The sequence below is a fragment of the Macaca mulatta genome, chromosome 2, assembly GCF_049350105.2.
Source record: "Macaca mulatta isolate MMU2019108-1 chromosome 2, T2T-MMU8v2.0, whole genome shotgun sequence".
NCBI classification, from domain to species: Eukaryota; Metazoa; Chordata; class Mammalia; order Primates; family Cercopithecidae; genus Macaca; species Macaca mulatta.
Genome location: NC_133407.1, coordinates 121832244 through 121848281, shown reverse-complemented (window position 1 = coordinate 121848281; position 16038 = coordinate 121832244). Strand labels below are relative to the sequence as shown.

The 16038-nt window shown below is 44.3% G+C and overlaps 1 protein-coding gene across 3 annotated transcripts in view; it reads right to left on the bottom strand.

Annotated features, from left to right (window-relative positions):
* The window catches only part of ABHD6 (abhydrolase domain containing 6, acylglycerol lipase), a 55216-nt gene that overhangs the window by 2153 nt on the left and 37025 nt on the right, over window positions 1-16038 (bottom strand). For all 3 annotated transcript variants that reach the window (XM_015130565.3, NM_001266007.1, XM_077990380.1), the window contains 3 exon segments: window positions 15695-15852; window positions 5270-5324; window positions 4956-5056 (listed from right to left, as the gene is read on the bottom strand). In XM_015130565.3, coding sequence (XP_014986051.1) covers window positions 4956-5056; window positions 5270-5324; window positions 15695-15852 — 314 coding nt within the window.

The window sequence follows — 16038 nt, the reverse complement described above, 5'->3', positions numbered from 1 at the left end:
TCTAACGTCTGCGGATATGGGGAATGCTTTTCCAACATGAAAGCCAGAACTTTTCCAGGGCTGACCCTTTCCAAACAACTCATTTCCTCTCATTTTCCTCTGGGTCCCCGGCTACTATCCAATCCACCTCCATCTTTTTCCCCAACATCCTCCCTCGGAAGTGGATCCACATTCACTCTCCTTCTCTTTGTTGCCTTTACCTTCAATTCATCCCAGACAAGAGGGCCCCTCCTCCCCATCCTTAACAGCAAAAGCAAAAGCCCCAACAAACTCAAGCGTCTTCTGTGTCTTTGCTCTATTCTCACCAACTCAAACTATTAAAACCAAGATTTTCTGCCCACTGGGGAGTTAAGGTAAGAGGATGCCTCAGTCAAGGAACAGAGCACTGCAAGGTGTCCCTGGACCAGGAAAAGGAACAGCTAATGGGGAGCTTAACAGCTAATTCCAGCCAAGGAAATGGAAACCTCTGCCTTGTCACTCACTCACAGCTAAGGCTGCCATGGCAACCCACTGAGCAGGAATAACACCCAGCTACTGTGGAAACACCCAGAAGAAACGCAGATGTAGTCAACCAGTGAAAAAAGCATGAAAAAGTAGAAAGTCCCAACTGAGTGTCTTTTGTTTGTTTGTTTGTTTTGAGACAGGGTCTCGCTCTGTTGCCCAGGCTGGAGTGCAGTGGCAGGATCATGACTCACTGCAGCCTTGACCTCCCGGGCTCAAGTGATCCTCCCACCTCAGCACCCCCCAGGTAGCTGGGATGACAGGTATGCACCACCATGCCCAACCAAAACTGAGTGTCTATCCTGCAGAGAGATCAGAAACCACAACTCACAGGCAAGAATACCCATATGAGCTGCTGGCTTTGGCATTGTTTGCTGGTTAGCATTACAAATCCATTATTCCCCATGGCCACCCAGAGGTATGTGCAACTACTGAACAGCCCCTGATGAGATACACACATCTGTGGGAACCATATCAGCTATTTCCTAGATAGACTATTCATATAAATGGTCAAATTTTTTCCTGGGCTGTGTGTGGTGGCTCACATCTATAATCTCAGCACTCTGGGAGGCCGAGGTGGGAAGATCTCTTGAACCCAGGAGTTCGAGACCAGCCTGGGCAACATAGTAAGACCTCATCTCTGTAAAAAAATTAAAAATTAGCTGGGTATGGTGGCGCATGCCTGTAGTCCCAGCTCCTTGAGAGGCTGAGGTGGGAGCATTGCTTGAGCTCAGGAGGTTGAGGCTGCAGTGAGCTATGGTTGCACCACTGCATTCTAGCCTGGGTGACAGAGCAAGAACCAGTCTCAAAACAAACAAACAAACCCTCACAAAAAACAAAAATCAAAACCTTTTCCTGCATCGCTTTACACCAGCGCTAAAACTAGGGTGAGGCAAGTGAGGCACTCGCCTAAGGCACAAAATTTGAGTGCCAAAAAACTCATAAATTCAGAGAAAAATATTTTGGTGCAGTATATTTAAAAAGCATTAATGGAAAAAGACACACGATGAACAAAACATCAAAATTATAAATACAGATAAGATCTGACCCTGCGCTTGCATGACACATCTCTCTCATCTCACCCTTGTCTTGGGCCTGTTATGCACTACAGGGGTAGGTAGATGATAAGCTGCTGGAGAGCAGGGATCCTGGCTGTCTTGGTCCCTACTGTATCCTCAGGGCCTAATACAGTGTTAGGCACACACTAGATGCTCAATAAATGCCTGTTAACTGGATTAAATGTGTAGTCAGTCAGGTGGTGGGTTTATCCCTTCACTAGTTGGTTTGTTGGCTCAATTTCTCGCTTGTTTGCACACTCACTGAGTACTCTGGGTCTCCTGCATACCAGGCATGGTGCTGGCAGGGAGAAGGGACATAAAGAATAATAGCCTGTCTGTCTCTAGATGGCCCTCCCGCTTTGGTGGACTGAACATAGAGGAGTGATGCTTGAACTGAAGCATGCAGAAACCCTCTCAGGAAGGGCTGCCATGTTTGGGTGTACAGGTTGTATACTGCCCAAATCCATCATTCACATAAATGACAATGCACATGGCTCCCCCTGTAGCTGTGCAGTATAGCAGCCAGCCTACAGGGATCCAAAGAAGGAGGAGGCTGAATTTGGCCTGGTAGGGGCAGGTGCTGTGACACCAAATGTTGATGACAGAGCAGGAAAAGAGCCAGTGAGCTTGGGAGGCAAAAGGCTGTGAAATAAAAGACTCCCTGAAGCCTCTGTTATTTGGCCTCTGTCCCAGGGACAGTCCACAAAACACATGAAGGATCTGATCGTATTTATAGCAAGCCCATAGAATGTCAGGCTCTTTTTCTGGAACAAAATGGACTTCTGAGTCTGGGAAAAAATTCGAGACCATGCATTGAGGCTACCAACAGAGGCAAAGGGCATGAGCAATCTAATCTAATACCAGCTAACCTAATCATTTTTTTTTTTTTTTGCAATTGGAAGATCACTTGCATACATATTATTTTATTTGAGCCTCAAAATAACCCCAGTACTAGAAGAGAAACCCTCAATTTAGAGGGGCTGAGTTACTTGCTCAAGGTCATGGGCTGACCAAGGACAAAAACAGGGCTGGAACACAGACTTTCAGACTCCAAGGCCAGTACCCTTGCTTCGGTGCTGTCTCCACAGGAAGATGGGTTACGGCCTCTCCCTGTTGGCTCCTGAGAGCCCCAAATCACCTTTGGGGATTTTAGAACAACAGAAAGCCTTCACTGCTCTGGCTCTGATTCCTGATCAAATGACTCTCTGCTGGCATAGCCCAGGGCACAAACAAAGCTTCTTTCAGTCCTTTGATGCTACAGAAGAGAGTACATGAGATCCCCTCCTCTCCACGTCCACAAACCCACACTGTGAAACCTTACCATGCCTGGCTCATCTAAGACACCATTACCTCTTACTCTGTGTACACGCCATGGGCACAGCCTGGCTGCTCCTCCCTACTCTCTCCTGCCTGGGCCATTCATGCACTTGTGGGTCTTTGTGGCCACAGCGTGACCTCCTGCCAGTTAAAAATTGATGCATTGGCTGGGTACGGTGGCTCAAGCCTGTAATCCTAGCACTTTGGGAGGCCGAGACGGGCGGATCACGAGGTCAGGAGATCGAGACCATCCTGGCTAACACGGTGAAACCCCGTCTCTACTAAAAAATACAAAAAAAAAACTAGCCGGGCGAGGTGGCGGGCGCCTGTAGTCCCAGCTACTCAGGTGGCTGAGGCAGGAGAATGGTGTAAACCCGGGAGGCGGAGCTTGCAGTGAGCTGAGATCCGGCCACTGCACTCCAGCCTGGGGGACAGAGCGAGACTCCATCTCAAAAAAATAAAAATAAAAAAATAAAAATTGATGCATTTAGGTAAAAGGTATGCAGGTATAGTCTGTATTTTACTTTTATTTTTTTGAGATAGGATCCTGCCCTGTGGCCCAGGCTGGTGTGCAGTGAAGCAATCATGGCTCACTGCCACGTCCATATCCTGGACTCAAGTGATCCTCCTGCCTCACCTGAGACTACAGGTGCATACCACCATGCTTGGCTACTTTTTAAAAAATTTATTTTTTATAGAGATGGGATCTCATTATGTTGCCCAGGTTGGTCTCGAACTCCTGGGCTCAAGCGATCCTCCTGCCTTAGCCTCCCAAAGTGCTGGCGTTATAGGTGTAAGCCACCATGCCCGGCCTTCTTTCAAATTTTCTATAAGTTTGAAGTTATTTCAAAATAAAATATTTTTTAAAAATGGAATAAATCTGTTTGTGCTGACATGAAATGATTTCCAAGATATGTACTTCTTTTATATATATATATATGAATATCATATATATGTACACACACGTATAATCTTTTTTTTTTTTTTTTTTTTTGAGACGGAGTCTCGCTTTGTCGCCCAGGCTGGAGTGCAGTGGCCGGATCTCAGCTCACTGCAAGCTCCGCCTCGCGGGTTTACGCCATTCTCCTGCCTCAGCCTCCCGAGTAGCTGGGACTACAGGCGCCCACCACCTCGCCCGGCTAGTTTTTTGTATTTTTAGTAGAGACGGGGTTTCACCATATTAGCCAGGATGGTCTCGATCTCCTGACCTCGTGATCCGCCCGTCTCGGCCTCCCAAAGTGCTGGGATTACAGGCTTGAGCCACCGCGCCCGGCCAAACACACGTATAATCTTATATGCATAACTATATATATCTAAGCTTTCAAACATGCATCTTAGATGCCAGTGTATCTAGTATGTTTGAAAGCTTAGATATGTATAGGTATGCATATATATACACTATATGTGTGCTTAGAATAAGAGTAGGCAAACAATGGCGCTGCCTGTTTTTATAAATAAAGGTTCACTGGAATACAGCCATGCCATTTGTTTACATACTGCCCATGGCTGCTTTTATACTACAAGGTCAGAGTTACTCACTCAGGCTGGAGTGCAGTGGCATGATCTCGGCTCACTGCAAGCTCCACCTCCTGGGTTCACACCATTCTCCTGCCTCAACCTCCTGAGTAGCTGGGATTACAGGTGCCCGCCACCAAGCCTGGCTAATTTTTAAATTTTTTTTTTAGTAGAGATGGGGTTTCACCATGTTAGCCAGGATGGTCTCGATCTCCTGACCTTGTGATCCACCCACCTCGGCCTCCCAAAGTACTGGGATTACAGGCATGAGCCACCACGCCCGGCCTGAAGATTTTTTATACCATGTGACTACATGGCTTTGATAAAAATGCTTTTTAAAAATGATTTAAAATTGCCTTTCCTTTTACCAAACCAAATGTTGTTTCTCTCAACTCCCAGAACCCTGCCCACTGTCAACACCGGCACCCAACACAGGTGCCTTCCCCCTTTCTTGACAGCAGCGATCAGCTCACTCCATAAATAATCACTTGTTCTTCCTCAAGGTCGTTTTTCCTCAGAGGCCCTGGTGACCAGCACAGACCACCGCAGGGATGTGTTACATACCTGGTCTTGTTTCCCCCAGATGATCTGCGTCGGAACCTTGATCTTGTCCATGTTCTGATGGAGGGAGTATCTGGACTTCTCACTGACGATTTCCAAAAACACTTGTCAGAAAAGGAAAACAAAGTTAGCATGTGCAGGACTGTGCCTGTGGCATCACCGCGGAATCAAGGGATAGTCACTAGGTCCAGGCCACCACTTCCTCTCTTCAGGGGCCCAAGGAGACATTCAAAGTGTCAGAGATTTAAGAAATAAAAGCCATCCATCCACAGAGCGTCACCTGTAACAAGCTCCAAGCTGAAAGTAGGGCTACTTACGCTTTCGGTAGAAGTTGTTATGAGGGATGCGGACATCGACAAGGCCTTGCAGGATCTAAGGATAAATAACCCAAAGTTAGAGAGCAAGGGAAGACTCATTTCCTCAGGCATCTCACGGCTCTGCGACAATAAATGGGAATGAGGTCCAGCAATTTATCGCACTGTCAAGGTCTTTAGAGCCTGGTCCTCTGAATTCCCATGATGCAGCATACAGTCTAATGGGGAGTTAGGCTTCCAAGAAGCTTTTCTTTTTTAATTATTATTATAAAGGAACTTGGGTAATATAGTGAAGCCGGAGGTGCCCTACAGCATGTTAAAGACACCTGAGATGACCTGACAGCAACTTTAGCTTGAGAGATTCTCTGCTTCACTTAAGATGTAATCAGGACGGGCCGGGCATGGTGGCTCATGCCTGTAATCCCAGCACTTCGGGAGGCCAAGGCAGGCAAATCACTTGAGGCCAGGAGTTTGAGACCAGCCTGGCCAACATGGTGAAACCCCCATCTCTACTAAAAAGATAAAAACTAGCCAGATGTGGTGGTGCATGTCTATAATCCCATCTACTCGGGAGGCTGAGGCAGGAGAATCACTTGAACTTGGGAGGTGGAGGTTGCAGTGAGCTGAGATTGTGCCACTGCACTCCAGCCTGGGTGACAGAGCAAGACTCCATCTCAAAAAAAAAAAAAAAGACATAATGAGGATGACGACAATATCAAGTAATTAGCTAGTAATATCCAAATGCAGAATGAGTTCCATTAAAAAACATTAAGCCACTGGGAATGATAGGTCTATTAAACAACGAAGAAATAAACTACTGAGAAGATTCTGGGGAGGGTTCCACAGTCCCACTGGGGAGGGTTCAACAGTCCTTTGTTTATCATTTGACACTGTCTTTGCCTTCCCAGCTGAGGGCTGGTGAGGGCTGCAGCCAATGTGGACAGGCCACATATCCTGGACCTGGGCTACTGACCCAAAAAGGTAGTGGTGGCTGGAAGGAATGCAGTCCTTCTCTTCCTCCTGCCTCAGGACTTCTGAGGTAGAGTACAGGGTTCACCTTAGTGGCTGTACTCCTCTACTCCTCTCCTCTACCTGCAAACAGGTCTGAACCCTTTAAATGCACTCTCTCAGGAGTCCTGTGCACTGACTGAAAGTGGGGAAGACCCAGCCATGGCTGCTATGGACTAAACCAACCCTCTGGAGCATCACTAGACTCTAACTCATTCAGCCTGGACATGAGGACAATGACAATTTATTGAATAACAACATTGTGCTCAGCATCAGACATTTTCTTTGTTCAGCTATCCATCCTGTACCCACATATCTATTCATCTTGTATCCATCCATCTTCCACCTTTGCTCAATCCAGCCATCCATCCTGAACCACATATGCATTTGTCTACCTATCTATCCTGCATTCACCAATCCATCCAACCTTCATCTCTGCATTAACCAGATACCCTCCCATCCATCCATCTAACCATTCAGCCATCTATCCATCCTGCAGACCTAAATCATGTGTGCACTGGCACATAAATCAATTCATGCAAAAATCTATCCTGCATCTACCCACCCATCCATTTTCCATTCTTGCATCATCCAGGCATCCTCTCATCCATCAATCCATCCAGGCATCCTCTCATCCATCAATCCATCCAATCTATACCTAAGAGCTACTTCATGCAAGCACTGTGCTAAAGTCTGGGGATAGAACAGGCAATTAAGACAAAGTCCCTAGTGGAAGACACAGACGTGCAATCACAACACAATATGACATGGTGGGCTGAGTGCACACGTGCTCCTTCTCTCCTAGGAAGGGAAAGACTTTTGGAGCTGCCATTTATTTTTCTCTCGGTGTTTTCATATCCCTGACAACCCAAAACATGGAGTTTTCTAAAACACCATTTGGCCACTCTATTCTGGGAAGAGATCAGTGCTGGGAGAAAGGAATGCAACTTCATGGCTAAGAAGGGATTTCAGGGGTGGATCATGCCACAGCATCAGATTCTGGGTGTTTCCTGAGGGACAGGCTATATCTATTAACTGAGCCATGTTCACAACTTCCGAATGGGACCCATTCTCTCGAGTCTTAGGAGGACCCACCCACCCCCAGGCAGGGCCCAGCTCCTACAACAGATGGAGATAATTTGGGGTCACGAAGCCTCAGCCATGGACTCTCCTCTCTTGGTTCTTTACGCCACTTCCCTAGATGACCTCATTCAGGCCCCAAACCTTCAATATTAGCATCTGCTGATGGCTCCAGTGGTACAGCTTCAGGCCAGACTTCCCTCAGCTACACCTTGACCTCTGCACTTGCAGGCCTCACAAGCAACCTGAACTTAACACATGAAAAATGGAGCCCCTGGTATATTCCCCAAACCTGCCCTTGTCCCTCTTCAGAATATACTACCTCTATTTTTGGTTTTGGTTTTGTTTTTTTGAGACAGGGTCTCACTCTGTCACCCAGGATGGAGTGCAGTGGCATGATCTTGGCTTCCTGCAGCCTCTGCCTCCTGGGCTCAGGTGATCCTCTCACCTCAGCCTCCCGTGTAGCTGGAACTATAGGCATGCGCCACCATGCTTGGCTAATTTTTTAAAACAATTTTTTGTACAGATGGGGTTTTGCCATGTTGCCCAGGCTGGTCTTGAACTCCTGCACTCATGCAATCCACCCACCTTGGCCTCCCAAAGTGCGAGCCACCATGCCCAGCCAGGAAAAAACTACCTTTATCCATCCAGGACCGCAAGTGCTGGAAGTCACCTGTGACTCCTTCCCTTTCCCCAACCCCCATTTCCAATCTGCCTGTACATCCTGTCCATTCTTTCTCAAATCTCTTGTTTCCATTGCTACCACCCTAGTCTACACCACCATCATCTCCAAGGCAAGATAGTTCCCAAATGGGTTCCTCTGTTCCATTTGGGCTCTCCTACAATTCCTCAGTTGTAGGAGGAATATACTTAGAAAAACCCCTGGCTCTTTTCCATAACCTATAAGGTCCTACAGGATCTAGTCCAGCATTTTTCAAAGTGGTTCTTGGGAGTCCAGGAGGTCAAACTACTTTCCTAATACTCAATGTTACTTGCCTCTTCACTTACATTCTTTCAAAAGTACACTGTTTTTCAGAGCCTATAAAATGTGGGATGATGTCCTGGTTCTTGGCTACTGGAATGAGTGCTTGTACATTTATTGCATTTTAGAATCTTCTGAGTTTTCATTTATTTTCTTTTATTTGTATTTAAATAGAGATGGGGTCTTGCTATGTTGACCAGGCTAGTCTTGAACTCCTAGTCTCAAGCAAGCCTCTCATCTTGGCCTCCCAAAGTGCTGGAATTACAGGCATGAACCACTGCACCTGGCCTGAGTTTTAATTTCTAATATGGTAAATATTAATAATAAATATAACCCCTATAAATAAAAACTCTTTGGGTTCCCCAATAATTTTTAAAAGTATAAGGAAGATAGGTTCCATGATGGCCAAATAGGAATAGCTCTGGTCTGCAGCATCCAGTGTGATCGATGCAGAAGATGGGTAATTTCTGCATTTCCAACTGATGTACCTGGTTCATCTCACTGGGACTGGTTGGACAGTGGGTGCAGCCCATGGAGGGCGAGCCAAAGCAGGGCAGGACATCATCTCATCCGGGAAGCACAAGGGATCAGGGTATTTCCCTTTCCTAGCCAAGGGAAGCCATGACAGACTATACCTGGAAAAATGGGACATTTCCACCCAAATACTGCACTTTTCCCAAGGTCTTAGCAACTGGCAGACAAGGATATTCTCTCCTGTGCCTGACTCGGCAGGTCCCAGGCCCACGGAGCCTTCCTCACTGCTAGCACAGTAGTCTGAGATCAAACTGCAAGGTGGCAGCCTGGCTGGGTGAGGGGCGTCCACCATTGCTGAGGCTTAAGTAGGTAAACAAAGCAGCCTGGAAACTCGAACTGGGTGAAGGCCACTGCAGCTCAGCAAGGCCAGCTGCCTCTAGACTCCACTTGTATGGGCAGGGCTTAGCTGAACAAAAGGCAGCAGACAACTTCTGCAGACTTAAATGTCCCTGTCTGACAGCTCTGAAGAGAGCAGTGATTCTCCCAGCAAGGCATTTGAGCTCCAAGAAGGGACAGACTGCTTCCTCAAGTGGGTCCCTGACCCCCGTGTAGCCTACCTGGGAGACACCTCCCAGTAGGGGCCAACTGACACCTCATACAGCCGGGTGCCCCTCTGAGACGAAGCTTCCAGAGGAAGGATCAGACAGCAATATTTGCTGTTCTGCAGCCTCCACTGGTGATACCCAGGCAAACAGGGTCTGGAGTGGACCTCCAGCAAACTCCAACAGACCTGCAGCTGAGGGACCTGACTGTTAGAAGGAAAACTAACAAACAGAAGGAATAGCATCAATATCAACAAAAAGGACATCTACACCAAAATCCCACCTGTAGGTCACCAACATCAAAGACCAAAGGTAGATACAACCACAAAGATGGGGAGAAACTAGAGCAGAAAAGCTGAAAGTTCTAACAACCAGAGCACCTCTTATCCTCCAAAGGAACACAGCTCCTTGCCAGCAACGGAACAAAGCTGGATGGAGAATGATTTTGATGAGTTGACAGAAGTAGGCTTCAGAAGGTCAGTAATAACAAAGTTGTCCGAGCTAAAGGAGCATGTTTGAGTCCATCACAAGGAAGCTAAAAATCTTGAAAAAAGGTTAGACAAATGGCTAACTAGAATAAACAGTGTAAAGAAGACCTTAAATGACCTGATGGAGCTGAAAACCATGGCATGAGAACTTCATGACGCACGCACAAGCTTCAATAGCTGATTTGATCAAGTGAAAGAAAGGGTATCCATGATAAATAAATAAATAATAAAGTGAGAAGACAAGGTTAGAGAAAAAAAGAATAAAAAGAAACAAACAAAACCTCCAAGAAATATGGGACTATGTGAAAAGACTAAATCTATGTTTGATTGGTGTACCTGAAAGAGATGGGAAGAATGGAACCAAGTTGAAAAACATTCTTAAGGATATAATCCAGGAGAACTTCCCCAACCTAGCAAGGCTGGCCAACATTCAAATTCAGGAAACACAGAGAACACTACAAAGATACTCCTCAAGAAGAGCAACCCCAAGACACATAATTGTCGGATTCACCAAGGTTGAAATGAAGGAAAAAATGTTAAGGGCAGCCAGAGAGAAACGTCGGGTTACCCACAAAGGGAAGCCCATCAGACTAACAGCAGACCTCTTGGCAGAAACAAGCCAGAAGAGAGTGGGGGCCAATATTCAACATTCTTAAAGAAAAGAATTTTAAACCCAGAATTTCATATCCAGCCAAACTAAGTTTCATAAGTGAAGGAGAAATAAAATCCTTTACAGACAAGCAAATGCTGAGAGATTTTGTCACCACCAGGCCTGCCTTACAAGAGCTCCTAAAGGAAGCACTAAACATGGAAAGGAACAATTGGTACCAGCCACTGCAAAAACATGCCAAATTGTAAAGATCATCGACACTATGAAGAAACTGCATCAATTAATGGGCAAAATAACCAGCTAATATCATAATGACAGGATCAAATTCACACATAACAATATTAACCTTAAATGTAAATGGGCTAAATGCCTCAATTAAAAGACACAGACTGGCAAACTGGACAAAGACACAGACTGGCAAATTGGACAAGACCCATCGGTGTGCTGTATTCAGGAGACCCATCTCACATGCAGAGACACACATAGGCTCAAAATAAAGGGATGGAGGAAGATCTACCAAACAAATGGAAAGCAAAAAAAAAGCAGGGTTGCAATCCTAGTCTCTGATAAAACAGACTTTAAACCAAAAAAGATCAAAAGAGACAAAGAAGGCCATTACATAATGGTAAAGGGATCAATTAAACAAGAAGAGCTAACTATCCTAAATATATATGCACCCAATACAGGAGCATCCAGATTCATAAAGCAAGTTCTTAAGATTAGACCTACATAGAGACTTAGACTCCCATACAATAATAATGGGAGACTTTAACACCCCACTGTCAATATTAGACAGATCAACGAGACAGAAGGTTAACAAGGATATCCAAGCCTGAACTCACCTCTGCACCAAGCAGACCTAATAGACATCTACAGAACTCTCCACCCCAAATCAACAGAATATACATTCTTCTCAGCACATCACATTTATTCTAAAATTGACCACATAATTGGAAGTAAAGCACTCCTCAGCAAATGTAAAAGAACAGAAATCACAACAAACTGTCTCTCAGACCACAGTGCAATCAAATTAGAGCTTAGGATTAAGAAACTCACTCAAAACCACACAATTACATGGAAACTGAACAACCTGCTCCTGAATAACTACTGGGTAAATAACAAAATGAAAGCAGAAATAAATATGCTCTTTGAAACCAATGAGAACAAAGACATAACATACCAGAATCTCTGGGACACATTTAAAGCAGTGTGTAGAGGGAAATTTATAGCACTAAATGCCCATAAGAGAAAGCAAGAAAGATCTAAAATCGACACCCTAACATCACAATTAAAAGAACTAGAGAAGCAAGAGCAAACAAATTCAAAAGCTAGCAGAAGGCAAGAAATAACTAAGATCAGAGCAGAACTGAAGGAAATACAGACACAAAAAACCCTTCAAAAAATCAATGAATCCAGGAGCTGGTTTTCTGAAAAGATCAACAAAATTGACAGACCGCTAGCAAGACTAATAAAGAAGAAAAGAAAGAAGAATCAAATAGACACAGTAAAAAATGATAAAGGGGATATCACCACCAATCCCACAGGAATACAAACTACCATCAGAAAATACTATAAACACCTCCACACAAATAAACTAGAGAATACAGAAGAAATGGATAAATTCCTGGACACATACACCCTCCCAAGACTAAATCAGGAAGAAGTTGAATCTCTGAATAGACCAATAACAGGCTCTGAAATTGAGGCAATAATTAATAGCCTATCAAGCAAAAAAAGTCCAGGACCAGATGGATTCACAGCCAAATTCTACCAGAGGTACAAAGAGGAGCTGTTACCATTCCTTCTGAAACTTTTCCAATCAATAGAAAAAGGGTGAATCTTCCCTAACTCATTTTATGAGGCCAGCATCATTCTGATGTCTAGCCTGTCAGAGGCACAACAAAAAAAGATAGTTTTAGACCAATATTCCTGATGAATATCAATGTGAAAATCCTCAATAAAATACTGGCAAACCGAATCCAGCAGCACATCAAAAAGCTTATCTGCCACGATCAAGTTGGCTTCATTCCTGGGATGCAAGGCTGGTTCAACATACGCAAATCAATAAATGTAATCCATCACATAAACAGAACCAATGACAAAAACCACATGATTATCACAATAGTTGCAGAAAACGCCTTTGACAAAATTCAACAGCCCTTAATGCTAAAAACTCTCAATAAACTAGGTATTGATGGAACATATCTCAAAATAATAAGAGCTATTTATGACAAACCCACAGCCAATATCATACTGAATGGGCAAAAACTGGAAGCATTCCCTTTGAAAACTGGCACAAGACAGGGATGCCCTCTCTCACCACTCCTATTCAACATAGTGTTGGAAGTTCTGGCTAGGGCAATCAGGCAAGAGAAATAAATAAAGGGTATTCAATTAGGAAAAGAGGGAGTCAAATTGTCCCTGTTTGCAGATGACATGATTGTATATTTAGAAAACCCCATCATCTCAGCCCCAAATCTCCTTAAGCTGATAAGCAACTTCAGCAAAGTCTCAGGATACAAAATCAGTGTGCAAAAATCACAAGCATTCTTTACATCAATAACAGACAAACAGAGAGTCAAATCATGAGTGAACTCCCATTCACAGTTGCTACAAAGAGAATAAAATACCTAGGAATCCAACTTGCAAGGGATGTGAAGGACCTTTTCAAGGAGAACTACAAACCACTGCTCAGTGAAATAAAAGAGGACACAAGCAAATGGAAGAATATTCCATGCTCATAGATAGAAAGAATCAATATCGTGAAAATGGCCATACTGCCCAAGGTGATTTATAGATTCAATGCCATCCCCATCAAGCTACCAATGACTTTCTTCACAAAATTGGAAAAAACTACTTTAAAGTTCATATGGAACCAAAAAAGAGCCTGCATTGCCAAGACAATCCTAAGCCAAAAGAACAAAGCTGGAAGCATCATGCTACCTGACTTCAAACTACACTACAAGGCTACAGTAACCAAAACATCATGGTACTGGTACAAAAACAGATATATAGACAAATGGAACAGAACAGAGGCCTCAGAAATAACACTACAGATCCACAACCATCTGATCTTTGACAAACCTGACAAAAACAAGAAATGGGGAAATGATTCCCTATTTAACAAATGGTGCTGGGAAAACTGGCTAGCCATATGTAGAAAGCTGAAACTGGATCCTTTCCTTACACTTTATAGAAAAATTAATTCAAGATGGATTAAAGACTTAAATGTTAGACCTAAAACCATAAAAACCCTAGAAGAAAACCAAGGCAATACCATTCAGGACATAGGCATGGGCAAGGACTTCATGACTAAACCAAAAGCAATGGCAACAAAAGCCAAAATAGACAAATGGGATCTAATTAAACTAAAGAGCTTCTGCACAGCAAAAGAAACTGCCATCAGAGTGAACAGGCAACCTACAGAATGGGAGAAAATGTTTGCTATCTACCCATCTGACAAAGGGCTAATATCCAGAATCTACAAAGAACTTAAACAAATTTACAAGAAAAAAAAACCCCATCAAAAAGTGGGCAAAGGATATGAACAGACACTTCTCAAAAGAAGACATCTATGCAGCCAACAGACACATGAAAAAATGCTCATCATCACTGGTCATCAGAGAAATGCAAATCAAAACCACAATGAGATACCATCACGCACCAGTTAGAATGGCAATCATTAAAAGGTCAGGAAACAACAGAAGCTGGAGAGGATGTGGAGAAATAGGAATGCTTTTACACTGTTGGTGGGAGTGTAAATTAGTTCAACCATTGTGGAAGACAGCATGGCAATTCCTCAAGGATCTAGAATTAGAAATGCCATTTGACCCAGCAATCCCATTATTAGGTATATACCCAAAGGATTATAAATCATGCTACTATAAAGACACATGCACATGTATGTTTATTGCAGCACTATTCACAATAGCAAAGACTTGGAGCCAACCCAAATGTCCATCAATGATAGACTGGATTAAGAAAATGTGGTACATATATATCGTGGAATACTATGTAGCCATAAAAAGGATGAGTTCATGTCTTTTGCAGGGACATGGATGAAGCTGGAAACCATTATTCTCAGCAAACTGTCACAAGGACAGAAAACCAAACACCATGTTCTCACTCATAGGTGGGAAGTGAATAATGAGAACACTTGGATACAGGGCAGGGAACATCACACAATGAGGCCTGTCGGGGGGTTGGGGGCTGGGGGAGGGATAGCATTAGGAGAAATACCTAATGTAAATTATGAGTTGATGGGTGCAGCACACCAACATGGCACATGCATACTTACATATCAAACCTGCATGCTGTGCACATGCACCCTAGAACTTAAAGTATATTTAAAAAAAAAAAAGAGTATAAGGGGTCCTAGCCAGGCACGGTGGCTCACACCTATAATCCCAGCACTTTGGGAGGCCAAGGTGTACAGATCACGAGGTCAGGAGTTTGAGACCAGCCTGACCAACATGGTGAAACCCCATCTCTACTAAAAATAAAAAATTAGCCAGGCATGGTGGCAGGCACCTGTAATCCCAGCTACTCAAGAGACTGAGGCAGAAGAATCACTTAAACCTGGGAGATGGAGGTTGCAGTTTGCCGAGATCATGCCACTGCACTCTAGCCTAGGCAACAGAGCAAGGCTCCATTCAAAAAAAAAAAAAAAAAGAGTATAAGGGGTCCTAAGATTTTTTTTTTTTAAATTGAGTATCTCTGATTTAGCCCCTGCCTCCCTTTCTAACTCCATCTTGACCATTCTCTTATTCTTGGAGCTCCAGCTACCCCAGCCTCCTTTGTCTTGAATATGCATGTTTTTCCACCTCTGCATATGCTGTCCCTCAAAGAGGCTTATCAAAGCCACCCTTGCCTCCCTGTATTCAATCACTACACCATCTTCATTTCCGCTATAAAACTCATGACCACTGGTAATTCATTGTTTACTTGTTATTGTCTGCCTCCCCGCACTGGACCATGTCTGCCCAGGGACCTTCTTGTCTGTATTGACCACTGTGCCGGCACAGTGCCCGAAGTGTTGCAGGCACTGCACAAACACTTGTTAAATATATACAGAAGAGGACAAGGAGTCAATGAGTAGGTGAAGGAGGGAATACGTGCAGGGAGCTGGTACTCTCTCCCGGGCCTCTGGGGAGGGTAGTTGTGTCGCTGCTGCAACCACGTTACCTGCTGGGGCACCTTGAAGCGGACATAGGAGCAGAGCTGAAGCATTTCACTCATCTCTTCTGGGGTAGACGGGATCAAGGGAATCTTCTCCACAGCGGCAGAGTCCTGCAGTTCTTTGAGCCGTTGTACGAATTGATTGTCAGTTGAGTACTGCAGGCCTGTGGGATTCAAACCCAAATGGCTTGATGATACATCCACCTTCTTACCAACCCCCATTTTATATAGGGAACTTCCAATAGCAGCCCAGAGTTAATATATTTCCGGTTTATTTCATGAGTAGATTTCTTTTTTGTTGGTACTGCCATCCTTGCTCAAATCAAAACCACACTGAGAAACACACAAAA